This window comes from Schistocerca americana, chromosome 9 (assembly GCF_021461395.2).
Source record: "Schistocerca americana isolate TAMUIC-IGC-003095 chromosome 9, iqSchAmer2.1, whole genome shotgun sequence".
NCBI lineage: Eukaryota > Metazoa > Arthropoda > Insecta > Orthoptera > Acrididae > Schistocerca > Schistocerca americana.
In genome coordinates, this window is record NC_060127.1 from 60,778,094 (window position 1) to 60,793,824 (window position 15,731).

Consider the following 15,731-nt stretch of genomic DNA (forward strand, 5'->3'; position numbering starts at 1 on the left):
ATCGATTACGTGCATACCTGCTTTTGAGTTAAATATGTGTGCGTCGTGTGCCTATAAGCTTCAGTGCAGTGCGTCATGGTGGGACGGTTCATGGTGATATCACACCTCACATCCTGCCTGCGTGTGACCCCTACCATGTATTCTAGTATCCGTGGATGTAACATGTATGTGAAATAAGGACTGAAGAGGTAGAGGTCTGAGGCGAATTTTTGGGCAATTATTAAACATTCTCTCCTAATATATTTTTATTTTCACCAAGGTCCATCATACCAGCGATAAAACAGAGTCAGAAGTACGTTAGAAAGAAATCCATTTGAAATTAACTGAGCACTGAGATGGAACCAGAACGGAAACCTGTCGCAGGTGATACCGTCTTCTCACGGAAGAGTGATCTCGCCGGTTACGGCGATCCAGTTGAGGTAGGAGGTCACTCTTGAGTACCCAGCAGGTGTGCCCTCTGAGTGGCAGTCCCCGCCGAAATAGCTGGCCACACCGATCTGTGTGTAGCCTTCCTCAGTCTTGAGAACAAGGGCACCGCCGCGGTCACCCTGCAGTGCAGACAATTATTTTCTTACAGACGTCTAGTATACTTATGCTGGAAACACAAAGAATGCTTACGAACGATATTACTCGTTGACCTATATAAAGCTTACACCAGGAGCATTGAAGAACTCCTCAAATACTCTGTGTTTACTGATGCGAAAGGTATGCTGATGGACGAACAAAAACGCCAATACCAGAAACAGGTAGGCGAATAATGTAATAGGATAACAACTGGTTGCCGACAGTCAACTCTTCCTTCTTACAGAGATTGATATTTTGTGCTTCCAGGTTCCACAGCTAGAGATCTGTGGGTCAGAACTAGATGAGGCTCAATGGTTGTCATTTCTTAGCAGCAAGGTGCCACCAGCACGTGGACAGGCTGACCAAAATGCCCATACATTCTGCTTTGCACATAGGAACCTCTCTTTGAGGTACATGCATACGGAATTTTGAAAATACCCAAAGAAAACTGATCCAATGCACAATCTTCTATGGGAAGGCAGATATGATTATAAAGCATTTATATCACAGATGTGTCAATAAGAATACGTATTAATTACTTATACAGATCACAACCAGTTTCCGGATTTCAAAAGCCTATCTTCAGGTGTATGAAACTGCAACATACAAAAGAGAGGAGGGAAGAAATATAATACAAAATAGTGTAAAAATCAAAAGAGTAGACTGCCAAATTAAGGTGATTTACTTATTGTATTTGGTAACATGTAACTCGTGGTCAGTTCAATCACTGCAATCTGCTCTTTTGTCTTTTACAGATATGTTGCATTGCATTTCCTCCCTCCTCTCCTTTTCCTGTTACAGTTTCATACACTTGAAGATGGGATCTTAAACTTATGAATCATGTCAAGGTTTAAATATATAATTAGTACAACTGTAGCAGATCTCTCTAAATTAACATCATGTTTTACATAGATTTATATTCTAAAGATAAGGTGGATGTAAAACTATACTCAAGAACATATTAAAAATAGGAAACCTGTCAATCAGGTTGAGCCCAACGAAATTTAACTTATTGTTAAAACTGTTTTCAAATAAATGGAGCAACTCATGATTGTCCAACTTTGTGATTAATGTAGAAGAAAATATTTGACTGGATGTAGAAGATTAAGAAAAGTTGATCTAATTACTGTTATTCATAGTATTCAAGAAAGTATTGGTAGAAGTCTTTGGAAACAATTACCTTATTCTAAAATTGAAAGTGATGGTGAAATTTTCGAAACTGGTAAGGATAAACCATAGAAAAAAATCTTTCCAATTGCTACCAATATATTCAGAGAACAAAAGAGCTGAAAAGCAGTTAATGATGATCTAGTCAATAAAGCATTTGCTGACATATTACAAACGATAAATATGGAGGTGAACCTGAACTTGAATGACCCAGACTTCTTGAGTGCATTGGTGTATGAAACTTATGAAAGACCAGCTATGAATATATCACAGTTAAAAGTAAATTTCAAAGTTTTTGTCATTATCAAATGCAGACAATTGAAAATATTATGGAAGTTAGGTTCTCGACAGAGTAATATAGGATCACAAATGAAAGAGGAAGAAGAGAGATTATGTCTAATTGTCTGCTTTGCAAGCTCATTGTTCTGGCTGGGGTTATTGACTTGCAACTAAAAATTAATAGATATGTTCCACTGAGAGGATCATCATTCATTGAACTACCAGAAATAATAAAAAATGAAAGCTTATATCTTGTGAAATATAATGATCAGATATGCTTTCTTTGGGCTCTCTTTGATTCCTGTAAATAAATATGTGGATAGAGGTAACAAACATAAAAATGTTCATCTTGATACTAATAAAAAAGTTGAAAATTTAGAATTTTCTCTTATGTATCATAATATTTCCTAGACTGAGAAGCAATGTGTCTATTAATGTTTACTCATTTGATGAAGGTTACCAGGTATTCATGTGTCTACTAAAAATAACGAAATGCAAGAGAGAAAAACAGGCAAATTTGCTATATTTTTAAGAATATGGGTTCTCACACTGTTGCCAGATAAAAGAGTTATCTTGTCTTGTTTCATCTCAGCTATTGCAACACACAGAAGCAAAATTTATTTCAGATCTGTGTTTATTCCATTATTAATTTGTCAGCAAGGAAATATTAGTTATTCACATACCAAAGCATTTAGGTAACAAACCACTGAAAGTTAAATGACTAGAGGAAGGTTCTTACATAAATTTTAAAAATTATAAATATACACAAATGGTTCCATTTGTTATTTGACGAATGCACTATGACCTTCTGCAGTCCTTCAGCAACTGCAAGCTCACCATCCAGACTCTCATATTGAGCGTAAGTCCACACTGCAATGAGGTGAGTTTGTAATACTGATGTGGAAACAGGGGCATTGTATGCATCACATAACTAGGCACTTAGATCGATAGAGTACCGTGTGTTGAGACTCTGCAGATTTGCTGTTTAGTCCTCAAGTGTGCTTGACCCCTTCATCAACACAATCACCATCACCAGTGTGACACTGAATATCTTATTCACTTGAATACAATGTGAGTAGATTACCAGAGTTTCTTCCATAAACCCATGGGAGTATCGTTTCCCTTTCGAATATCACAAGGGAACTAATTTGCACGTATTTAGATTCCACCATGCACTCACCTCCAGTTTGTGAGATAATTAGGTTTGTAATTTCATATCCTGTATTGTTCTACATACAGTCAACACTGTCGATTATAATGATTTAATACATTTCTCTTTGAATTCAGTCTATGAATATACCCACCCGTACACCAACAATTATTAATTTAATACAAGCAAGACCTACAAGGAAGATTCATTTGTCAGCCCTCCCCCCCCCCCACTTTTCATTTCCTTAGACATACCTCAGTGAACTAAGTTGAAGAGCACTGTACCATACACTTTAACGAAGTGAGCTCTGCTTTATTGGCACTGTCATGAGCGACATAACCATTGTTATCGCACAGTGAAGGTATTGATTGTGCCTCGCCACTGGTATACTTTTCATAGGACCAGAATGTCTTTGGATTTTCTGCCTAATTTCAAGACAGAGTTTCATTGTGGATACTATTAATAGCATATCGCATTGAAGTTCGCACTAAATTTCGAGTTTCTGTAACATTTCGCCAATCTTGTGGATTTTGCGTTCCTTTAAATTTGGCACTCTTTTTTGTTTGCTTCTGCATGTGTGTTCTGACCCGTTTAGTGTACCAGTGGGGATCAGTACCATCGCTTATTAATTTACGTAGTATGTGTCTCTCAACTGCCATCGATAAAGTTCCTTTGAATTCAAGCCACATGGGGCCTACGCTTACACAGTCAAATCGGAAGGAGTGGAGATTGTCTCTTAGATAGGCGTCTAGCTTATTTTTATCTGCTTTTTTAAATAGATGTACTTTGCTTTTGTTTTTGGTGGGTTTATATGTTATGATATTCAGTCTCGCTACAACTGCCTTGCGGTCACCAATCTCTGTATCCATCATAATGCTCTCTATTTGCCCAGGATTATTTGTTCCTAATAGGTTAAGTTCGTCATCGCAACCATTTACATTTCGATTGGGCTTTTGAACGAATTGTTCGAAATAATTTTCTGAAAAAGCATTAAGTACGATTTCGAACTACGTTTAATACCTACTGCTCGCTTTAAACGTATTTTTCCCAACATATCGAGGACAAATTGAAGTCACCACCAACTAAAATTGTTTGAGTAGGGTATCTACTTGACATGAGACTCAAGTTTTCTTTCAACTGTCCAGAAACTGCATCATCTGAATCAGGGGTCGGTAAAGCGAACCAATTACTATTTTGTTCCGGTTGTCCAGTATAATCTGTACCCATATTAACTCACAGGAACCTAGTCGAATTTCACAGCATGGGAAACTACTCAACTACCGATTGTATTTAATCTGCCCTTTCTGAAAACGATTAGGCCCTTTGAAAAAATTTTGGCTGATCTTATTTCCGGTTTTAGCCAGCTTTCTGTACCTATAAAAGATTTGAGCTTCAGTGATTTTTATTAGTGCCTGGAGCTCAGGTTCTTTCCCAACATAGCTACGACGATTTACAACTACACTATAATATTTTGCTATATCTACACTCATGCTCATAAATTAAGGATAACTGCAGAGTGTGCTGCCACACAACGTGGTACTACACAAAACTGGCGCTAATGTCATAGGCACATAGGGACAACACACGTACAGACCTGTAAGTCCACGGTGTTGGTGATAAGTTGAGAAAACCGTCCCGAAACACATGTGCTACAAAATGTCACTGCTTCCTGCGCATGTACCCCGACATCAATATGGGATATGATCACCATGCACACGTACACAGGCCGCACAACGGGTTGGCATACTCTGGATCAGGTGGTCGAGCAGCTGCTGGGGTAGAGCCTCCCATTCTTGCACCAGTGCCTCTCGGAACTCCTGAAGTGTCCCACGGGTGTGAAGACGTGTAGCGACACGTCAACCGAGAGCATCCGAGACGTATTCGATGGGGTTTAGATCTGGAGAACAGGTATGCCACTACATTTGCCTGATATCATCTGTTTCAAGGTACTCCTCCACGATGGCAGCTCAGTGCGGTCGTGCCTTATCATCCACCAGGAGGAAGTTGGGACCCACAGCACCCCTGAAAAGACGGACATACTGGTGCAAAATGACGTCCCGATACACCTGACCTGTTACAGTTCTTCTGTCAAAGACATGCAGGGGTATACGTGCACCAATCGTAATCCCACCCCACGACCTCCATACAGATTCCTTTCAAGGACATTAAGGGGTTGGTATCTTGTTCCTGGTTCACGCCAGATGAAAACTTGAGAGAATCACTGTTCAGACTATACCTAGACTCGTCTGTGAACATAACCTGGGACCACAGTCTCTGGGCGAATAAACAATGTCTGTTCAGTCGTCTGTAGACTGTGTGTCTGGAGACAACAGTTCCAGTGGCTGCAGTAGGGTCCCCAGCAACGCCACCTGCAGTACTGCGTGGCCGTCTGCTGGCACTGATGGTGAGATATCGGTCTTCTTGTGGTGTTGTACACTGTGGACGTCCCGTACTGTAGCGCCTGAACGCGTTTCCTGTCTGCTGGAATCGTTGCCATAATCTTGAGGTCATACTTTGTGGCACACGGAGGGCCCGTGCTACAACCTGCTGTGTTTGGCCAGTCTCCAGTCGCCCTAGTATTCTACCCTCATAACGTCATCAATATGTGTTCTCTGATCCATTTTCAACACACAGTCACCATTAACACGTCTGAAAACGTCTGCACACTTACTCACTGCACCGTATTCTGACATGCACCAACACACCTCTGCGTTTGTGGACAGCTGCCAGCGCCACCGTGCGACGACTGCAAGTCAAATGCACCGCATGGTCATACCCCGAGGTGATTTAAACCCGTAAACCGCCCACTAGACCGTTGTTTCACCATGTATCAGCATTATCCTTAGTTTATGAGCATGAGTGTAGCTTCCTGTGTTTGTCAAGCACCCTTTTAGACTGATACTCTTTCTGTAGTTTCCCAAGACCTTGATCTATTAAGTGGAACCCAAAAACCCAGCACCCTGGGCGCAAGTCGAGGAATCTGCAGACTACACGGTCGCAGAACTGCCTGAGCCTCTGATTCAGAGCCTCCACTCGGCTCTGTACCCAAGGACCACAGCTGGTCCTGTAGACCATGCTGCAGATTGTGAGCTCAGACTTCACTTCGCAAGCAGGACTGGCAGTCCTTACTACTTCAGCCAGCTGAAGCGACACACATCTTTGGTACCGACATGAGCCACCACCCACAGCTGGCTGCACCCTGTGCTCTTTATGGCGTCCGGAAGGACCTTTTACAGAACTGGAATGACTTCACCTTGTACGTGCATGGAGTGCACATTGGTCTCCTTCCCTCCTAGGAGTCCATGTCCCTAAGAGCCCCATTATGCACCTAATGTTGGAGCTCCCACCTACTAGCAAACCCACACTCTGTGAAAGTCCAGACCTTGTGGGCCGAGAGGCTTCCTCTGGAACAGGGGCAGCATCTGGATCTGTCTCTGGGAAATCATTAGCCACAGACGGCACCTCAAGACGAACGGGGGTGGCCTTCTGATTGCCTGCCCGATCATGGAACGGTCTAAAGATCTCTCACTCTACAAAAGGTGAGGGGTCAGCCTCAGCGCAGGCAGTAACTGGGGAGGCCACAGCAGGGGTGTACTCGACATCCCTCGGATCTCCACATCCGAACCCTCACAGTTATGCACATTGGCAGCAGATGCAACCTCTGGACGGAAACCAGCACAGCCTGGAGCTGTGAGTGAAGGGTCAGCAACTCAGCTCGCATCTGTATATAGCACTCACAGTCCTTATCCATACTAAAGACGGCGAAAGATATATACTAGACAGTTAACAAATGCGGAACTGTACCTGATAAATAAACGTGCACGAAATTAACGACTTTAAACTAAAAGGTATTCAAACACGCAAGAAATTACAAAACTAAACTGCCTGTACGCTATGTTCTTCAAAGTGCTATTTAATTTTAAATTTCTTCGTGTTTCAAATTTAGAAAAGAAAAAATGCCCTATTCAGGATTATGATATTCTATATGGTCCAGTAAAATCCATAATCACTCCAAGATCGCCGTCGAGCCTCACTGAATTCCAACTTCTGTGCTTGATGAATGAAATCTGAGAGAAAAGATTAAACACTTTTGGAACTACTCTACAGATTTTCTAGCTTACCTTTGTCGCATGATGCAGTATTGCTGTTGTAGGAGTAACTGAAAGTCCAGTACGTTCAGAGTAGCTCTGGTTTTAGAGTAGCGAGTGAAATCGGCCACGTACCAAGTATATGACTGGTATCTTGTTCCTGGGACCATGAGCCAGTCTGCTGCGAATATGATTTCAAGTCAATGATAGAAGGACTCATTCTTGTATTTAAAGGAGATTCCTTGCTTGACCATGGTCAAATTGCATGTTGATCTGAACAAATGAATCTGTGTGCTGGCGTGTCCTGTAACTGACTCTTTTGCACAGAGGGTTTGGTGTTAGATTGATGTTGCGTGAATTCACTCCAGTTCCAACTTTCCCATAGATTACATCCATCCAAATGTGTTTGACATTTGACAATAGGAATTTTTGATGAGCATTTCTTCAGACTCTGCTCCAGTCTGTCACTGTGTAACTCTTGTAAAATGAATGTACTGGTGGATGTTGTAATGGTTGTTGATATATATTAAGTTGCATGAGTTTGTAGCGTTTTTGTTTTGTAAGTTAGTATTCCAGTTGTTATGGGTTTATTCCTCGATTGTCATTTTTATTTGTAGTTCACTGTTACTGTTTGAGTTAACATATTGTCATTTTGACATCTGGAGATGGTGGATGGAGCTGTGGGCGCTAGAAAATAAAGCGCCACGTGGAGAAATTGGAGCGTTACCGACATATTCTTGTCAGAGTTCCATAAATGTGTGACAGCAGAGGAGGCAGCCAGAAACATTTGTGTCATGTATGAGGATAATGCCATTGGACAGAGCACAAGAAGAAAATATTTTTCTGGTTGTAAGGAGGATCGTTTTGACATTAGTGACTCTTAGCGTTCAGGAACATCTTTGGGGTTTGATGAAAATCGTTTAAATGCATTGATCCGTAGTGATCCACGTCATTGTACTCGAGGACTGGCAAATGAGATCAACTGTGATCATTCCACCATCGTACGACATTTGCATGTAATGAAAACGTTGAAAAATCGGGTTTGTAGGTACCACATGCTCTAAACTGAAATCACGAAAATCAGTGGTTGGCTATATGTTCATCTGTAATTGCTCATCATCAACTGGTTGGTGAACAACACCGACCATTGCCAGCCTGTAACTTGACTGGTGACGGGAAAGTAAGGAATCGACGAAAGCGAATGTCATGCATGTGGTGGAATAGAGACGGTATGGTGGAATACGAATTGCTTCCCCGGGTTATAACTATCAGTGATGACATGTATTGTGAGAAGTTTGGCAGATGCAATGTAAGAACAACGGTCAGGAGGGCTGGTTGAAGTGATGCTAACCCACGATAACGCCCGCTCGCATTCTACTAAAGTGACAAAAAACACTTTACAGGAGTTCTGTTTGGAAATAATTGCGTATCCGCCTTATTCACGTGATGTTGCACCCTCAGATTTTCATCTCTTCCGTTCTCTATCAAAGAACTTTCAAGGCCATGTTTTCTGCTTCCAATGTTCGTGCTTTGCCCTACTATCCCACATGCAGATAAAACATGGGTGCTTTGTGTATCCACTTTGTTGTCCAAGCAAGAAGTTCACCATTTTCAAATCAACACTAATCAACCACTGGTGCTGCGTATACTGAATTTTCTGCAGAAACATCTTGATGTTAGCATATGCTTCACAAAGTTTTGTTGAGTGGGCAATTGGAATAGATGCGTAACGATTGCCATTGTGTAGGAGAACACATTTTAAACTTCTAGTGGAACTGTCTATGAAGAGACGCCAGTCCTCTGGTCTATATTCCGGCAGCCCCAATTCAAGTAAAAGTCCAGGTATATTGCTGCAATACACTATAACCTCTTCTTGGTTGAAGTATGGAAGAAGGTTTTCTTCTCTCGTCCGGTAAGCTGTTATTTTAACACTTGGATGAAGACAGTTCTTTTCCTTAAACCTGGATGCTAAGAGTTCTGATGCTTGCTTTGAAAGATTGAGTTCTCGTATCAAGTCACTGAGCTCCTTCAGGTCGAACTGCTGGGGTTGTGTCTCACGTCCTTCGTATTCCGAACCACTACTTGTACATTCCTCGCCGTGCACATCGTCATCTGATGATGTTAGCGTGGGTAATGTTGTGAAGGTTGGTACAGGAACATCGTTGCTGTGCACCACCGGTCTTCTTGCTGACTCCAAATCGGGATATTCCCACTTTCGTTTTTTGAACCTATTAAAACCTTTCACATTAACAATGCAAAAATAGCAATCATCTGTATGGTTCTTCTGCTCTCGCCATACCATAGGCACTCCGAAGTTTAAGCTTTTCCTTTTTCGTTTTGTCCACTGCCGTAAGCACTCCACACAGCATTTACAAACTTTATGGGGTGCACACGCATTGTCTTGATCTCCAAGTTTAATTCCGAAATATGTCAGATACGCTTCCTTCACAAAAGGAGTGATATTCTTCCTGTTCTTTTGAAGAACGTATTCACCACAAATGTAGCAGAACTCATCTGGATGGTTCACGCAAAGATGGCGTGAAGAACTCATGTTTTCCTAAAACAAAATTGCACAAATACTACATATTATGCAGAACTTTCTCGTATTTGCATGTCAATCACATCCAACAAACATCATTAATTGTTTTGTGTGAAATGAATACTCACCTCTTATTTGCTACGTTACGATGAAAAGGTTCTATCTCCTTGAAGCTGCACTGCACATGTGTGTGACTTTCGACCATCGCCATTTTTCTTGTTTACACTGAACGCTATCTATCGGCTGTTGTGGGGATTACCTCAGCCAACAAATGAATGTCGAGTACCGCCGAATTCAAATCTGCACAACCCTCAGTATCTTCAACACACGCACCGCACAACAGGACTGAACACATGCTGACAGTGTGATGTTTGCATGATGTAATCCTCAACCACACAGATGCACTCCCTGAGCACAATTGTTTAATAAAGATAGTACAATATCACTAATTAAAAAACAGGTAGCAAATATATTACACCATATATGGACCTTGCAGTCGATATTATCCACATGAAACTCTCATTTCCACAGATAACTTATATCTCAAAAACCAGAGCCAATTTGGAAAAAGTACAAATATACTCGGAATGAGTATCATAAAAATATCCCATTTTCGTTCAAACTTCCCTGGCAACGAAAAAAAATTTTATTTTGTAGAGCTGTGTTATTGATGACTAAAGCCCCTGTTATGTGTATCTCTTGTGACAAAACTTACAGAAAGACGCTACGAATTCCTCCGGAATGGAGGAGGGATTCCTCCTTCACGTAACTTGCCATAACGAAAATCGACTGTACATAACGTGGCGGGGGTTCTACTCCATTCACGAATGTTGGTGATAGTATGTCAAAACTTTGAACAAGGTTAGAGAATTTCTAGTAACTAATAAGAAACTAAGAATGGATAAAGTGTAAATAATATTGAACTGAAATAGAAAACTACATAAACTCAAACCGCCTTATTATATGGATGTGGCTGTCAGAGAGGGTAACTACAAAATATTAGACGACCAGACTACCCAAACAGCGGCTACCAGAATCCGTTTTGCTGTGCTGGCCGGGCTTGGTTTAAGTGGTGTGACGAGTTAGAGCTTTGAAACGCCCTGCTAAACCTGCAGGACAGGACAGGAGTATAAATTATGGAAAGGGGCCAAAATAAGGGGCTGTCAGTTTCACTCGAACATACAAATTTATTATTTAATCAAACATTACAAGAGCCCATTTTTTTTAGACACACTGCTTTAATCTTTGGGATTTAATTACCAGCTGAAAGCCACTTTACTTTAAAAACGGCTGAAGGCCAATAAATAAAACGCAAGCATAATCAGAGATTTGAAAGGCACTTTAATTGAAAAATGGCTGAAGGCCAATATCTTAAAACGCAAGCATTATCAGAAATTTAAAAGGCAAGCCATATCTTTATTTAGGCGGAAGGCCCAAATAAGCTGAGATTTTCAGAGCAAACAATTTGAGTTCAAAATCGGCTGAAAGCCCAAGACTTAAAGCTAAACAACGTGAAATTTTTTTTTTATTAAAAACAAGGCCAAGTTCTTAATTAGGCAAAACGCAAGTAAAACAGAAATTGAAAAGGCAAAGCCTTATCTTAAAACAGTTTCTTAGTTAGTCTGAAGGCCCAAAGAATCAGACACTTCAAGAGCGAACAAGTTAAATTAAAATCCGCTGAAGCCCTAACACTTAAAATTCCATAATATAATTTTTTTAAATACCAAAGGCCTTACATGAAACAGTTCTTTAATTTAGGCTGAAGAACTTAAGAGCAAAACAACTGAAAGTCAAAGTGGGCTGAAGGCCCAACACTTAAAATTCAACAACATTAAAGCCTTTAAAATGCCAAAGGCCTTACATGGAACAGATCTTTAAATTAGGCTGAAGGCCTATAGAATCTTACACCTTAAGAGCAAAACAACCTTAATTTAAAAAAAATCTGCTAGAAGCCATATAAGTACAAACAAAAAGAACAAATAAAAGAAAAGGCAGTACACCCAAGGGCGTTCAGATGTTCGACTGCTGGCCTGGAATTCAAACACTATAAAGCTCGCTTAGGTGAGACAGGCAGTCGGGCCAACCATTCACGATCCGATGACAACCCAACCAACCGACAGCCAATGTGCCCACTGACAAGACAACTCCCACTTCACCCAACCAGGGCACAACAGGGAGTTCAACAGAACAACGAAGATATTGGAGCCAACAATCAGTCATAGATGGAGCTGTCAAATTACACACCGTGCTGGACAGCAACAACACGATGAGGAAACTACACTGCCAGAAATTTACGTCAATGGCCAGGGCAGGTAAACGGAACGTTAACGGCCAGAAGGCACCTCAGTTCAAACAACCAAATACAGTGAAACTTCACTGGAAGGTGGCTAGAATTTTCCAACTTGAAAACCACTTTGTTGCTCGCAGGAATATTCCAACAATAAAAGGAATAAGCAGTACCGTAATTGAACATGACAAACAATAAATGGCATAAACACGAGTCGTGCACGGCTCAAGCTTAGTTAAATCATATGTGTTAATGAAATGGGAAATTTTCTATCCATCAAAATACTGCAGTCGGTACTTCTAATAAAGTATTGAATTTTGTTCATCCTGTTCTTGGGTAACATACCCTTGACGTTGGCTCAGATGTTGCTTATGGGACAAGACATTTGATAACCAGTACATTTGGTGCATGGATACTTCACGGCCCACCTGAAGCAGGGCTAATTATTGCCAACTGAGGATGACACTGCTGTCCTCCTCATATTTCTGTACAAATTATTATCTGAGGCGAAGATCTATTACAATAGCACTCTGACGCCATCTGCATATGCCCGAACTCCATATTTTTGGCGGGATAATGTGAAGTCCTCGAGGTTAGAATGTAGACACTGCGGAAGTGATTCGATAGTTGATGCATATAATGTCACTAACATAAGGCATCATTGTCTCAGATCCTAGTGGTAAGTTATGTGAGGCATGCAAGAATGATTGACCCTGATTGTAGTTTTATTGTGCAACACCCATTCCATTATGGTTTGAACGGTGATGGGCTCAAAACAGCAAGTCAGTAGGCGCTGTCTTAGATAGCAATATTCCACGCGATTATATGTACTAAGAAAGTCTAAAAATGCGAAGAGCAAGGAAGTTTTCGCATGCCCCGCCATTCATAAACGTCTCTTTGTAGTGCAAGAAGCTCTCCCATTGATCGATCCAGTACCGCCCTCGATTGACACTATCTCAGTAATTGGAGGGTGACTGTTGGCATTTGTGCATTAAGTGTCCAGGCATACAGCTTGAATTCAGCGTCAAGACACTTGATACGTCGATAATGCTTGAACATTCTTCAGTAATGGTGTACAAATTAAAACATCACTGTGGTCCCAGTAAGTGCCGAAACCTCTTACTTTTTTTGTTTGGGATGCATATACCATGGATCTGTACATGTGAGTGATTCACTTGGATTTGGAATGTGTCAATACAATTATACAAATACAATTAATACTACAGAACAATAACAACATAGTACAGTAATGCAAGTAGTAAGTATCAGTTTTTCTCATTTGGTAGCTAACATTTATCTGGTATTGTAATTCACTGTCTAACATTAACATAGTATTATAGCTTTCATCTAATAACAGAAAACAAGGTATATCTTTTTATTCTGGAAGTGCATAAAAGTGTATATGGGACCTTTCACTTATTTCTGGAAAAGAATCCATCCAAGGAGTAAAGTAGATTGTGAAGCAGGTATTACTTTAACGTACATTTGAAAAGAATTTCATGTTCTTCTGTACCTTTAATATAATTAGGCAGTGCATCAAAAGTCTTAATAGCAGTATACTTTACTCCCTTCTGTACAAGTGACAAATTTTTTAGTTCAAAATGCAGATTATCTTTATCTCTATTGTTATAATTGTGGTGTGAACAATTTGTTTCATACTGAGGATCGGTTTTAATGACAAAATTCATCTGAGAGTATATGTACTGACTTATTGTTGTCAGTATTCCTAACGCTGTGAAGTTTTCTACATGAGGTTCATGGAGAAACCCACACATAATTCTGACTGCTCTCTTCTGAGTTGTTAGGATTTTTTTTGAGAATGGTGAAATACCTCAGAAGATTATGCCATAACTCATTAATGATTGAAAGTACCTGAAATAAGCTGATTTTAAAATGGTGATGTCGCCAAGATGAGCGATGATTCTTAAAGCAAAGGTTGCTGATGACAGCCTTTTTAGAGTCAGGGACACATGATGTTCCCAGTCGAGCCTAGTGTCAATATAAAACCCTAGGAATTTACAGGAGTGCAGCTGTTCTAGTACCTGCTTGTCATGTGCGATGACTGTGTTTTCTAGATTTTTATTTCTAGTGTAGAACCGAATAAAATTAGTTTTTTTAATATTAAATGAAAGAGAATTAACTGTAAACCAAGCTGTAACTTCTCCCAGTACATCAACATCAGGCTCTATATCACTCGTGGGCATACTATCTACCACAATGCTTGTATCATCAGCAAACATTGTGAATTCTCATGTTTTACAAATGGACAGGGGTGGATCATTAACACATATTAAAAACAGCAAGGGCCCAAGGACAGATCTCTGTGAGCCACATGCTGTATTTTGCCCCATTCAGAAGCCACTGTATTAAGGTCACCATTGTTGTAGCCATGTAGGACCACCTTTTGTTTCCTGTCTTTGAGATATGATTTTAACCACCTATAGGCCCTTTGATTCCATAATGATAGGCCTTCACTAAGAGTATCTTGTGGTTTACAGAATAAAAAGCCTTGAAAAGGTCACAGAAGGCACCAACTAGTGACTTCTTACTGTTAATAGACTCCAAGATATCATTTCTGAATTAGTATATGGTTTGCTCTGTTGAAACCAATTTCTGAAAACCTAACTGTCTATGTTTAATTATATTATATTTATCTAGGTGGGCCACAATCCTGCCATACGCTGCTTTTTCAATAACTTTTGAAAATGTTGTTAACAGAGAGATTGGAGAACAATTAGTGGCATCTGTAGCATCGCTGGATTTGTAAAGAGGTCTCAGAATGGCATATTTCATCCTCTATGGAACAACTCCTACACAAAGAGATGTGTTGCAAATGTGAGGAAATACCACACTCACTTCGTTACTACAGGCTTTAACAGCTTGCTAGAGATGTTATCTACACCTGAACATATTTTACTTTTATTTTTTGTTTTCATTGACAGTTATGGGTGATACATTTATATCATCAGAAATTTCAGGAAGGTTAAGTTTCAGATTGTCTGCAGCTTCAGCTAGTTCACCACTGCACCCTATCTGAGAAACGACAGTTAAAAAGTATTTGTTAAATGTGTCTGCTATCCATTTACTATCAACTGTTTTTGAATCATAAACTTTTAGAACAGTAGTTTTTACATTGGCAGATAGTGAAGTTTCTATTTCCCTCTTTATTATATTACAAATTGTTCTGCTTTTATTATTTTAACAGCTAATTTCAAAAGTTATGCACATACTCTTTGATTTACTAATTACTTTTGTTAAAATTTTGCAGTATGTGCTATAATAGTTAAGCTGGAGAGTTTTATTAAATTTTCTGGATAATGTATACTCAATGTATACTGTTCCATTTTCCTCTGGCATGATATTTTTATGCCCTTGGTGAGCCATGCCGTTTTGCCTGATTGCCTGTCCTGTAGTCTACAGATCTTTTTTGGGAAGACACTTTCAAATATACCTGATACTTTATCAGTAAATAAATTATATTTTGTATTAGCATCACCTCCAAGATAAACATACCTCCAATCAGTCTCCTTAAGGCATAATTTGAACTCCTGAATACTTTCCTCAGTCATGTCTAATGGTTTTCCATTGAGTATCAGCATTACTCTGATGTGTATTAGAGCTGTTAATGTTGAGTATTTGCCCATCGTGATCAGAGGG

General features: G+C 40.0%; 1 protein-coding gene across 1 annotated transcript in view; it reads right to left on the reverse strand.

Annotated features, from left to right (window-relative positions):
* Positions 1-274: 274 nt before the first annotated feature.
* Positions 275-15,731, reverse strand: part of LOC124551367 (venom protease-like) — a 143,231-nt gene continuing 127,774 nt past the window's right edge. The window contains exon 6 of the mRNA XM_047126402.1: positions 275-548. Within this exon, the coding sequence (XP_046982358.1) occupies positions 378-548 (171 nt within the window). The 3' untranslated portion in view covers positions 275-377. The remainder of the gene's footprint in view (positions 549-15,731) is intronic.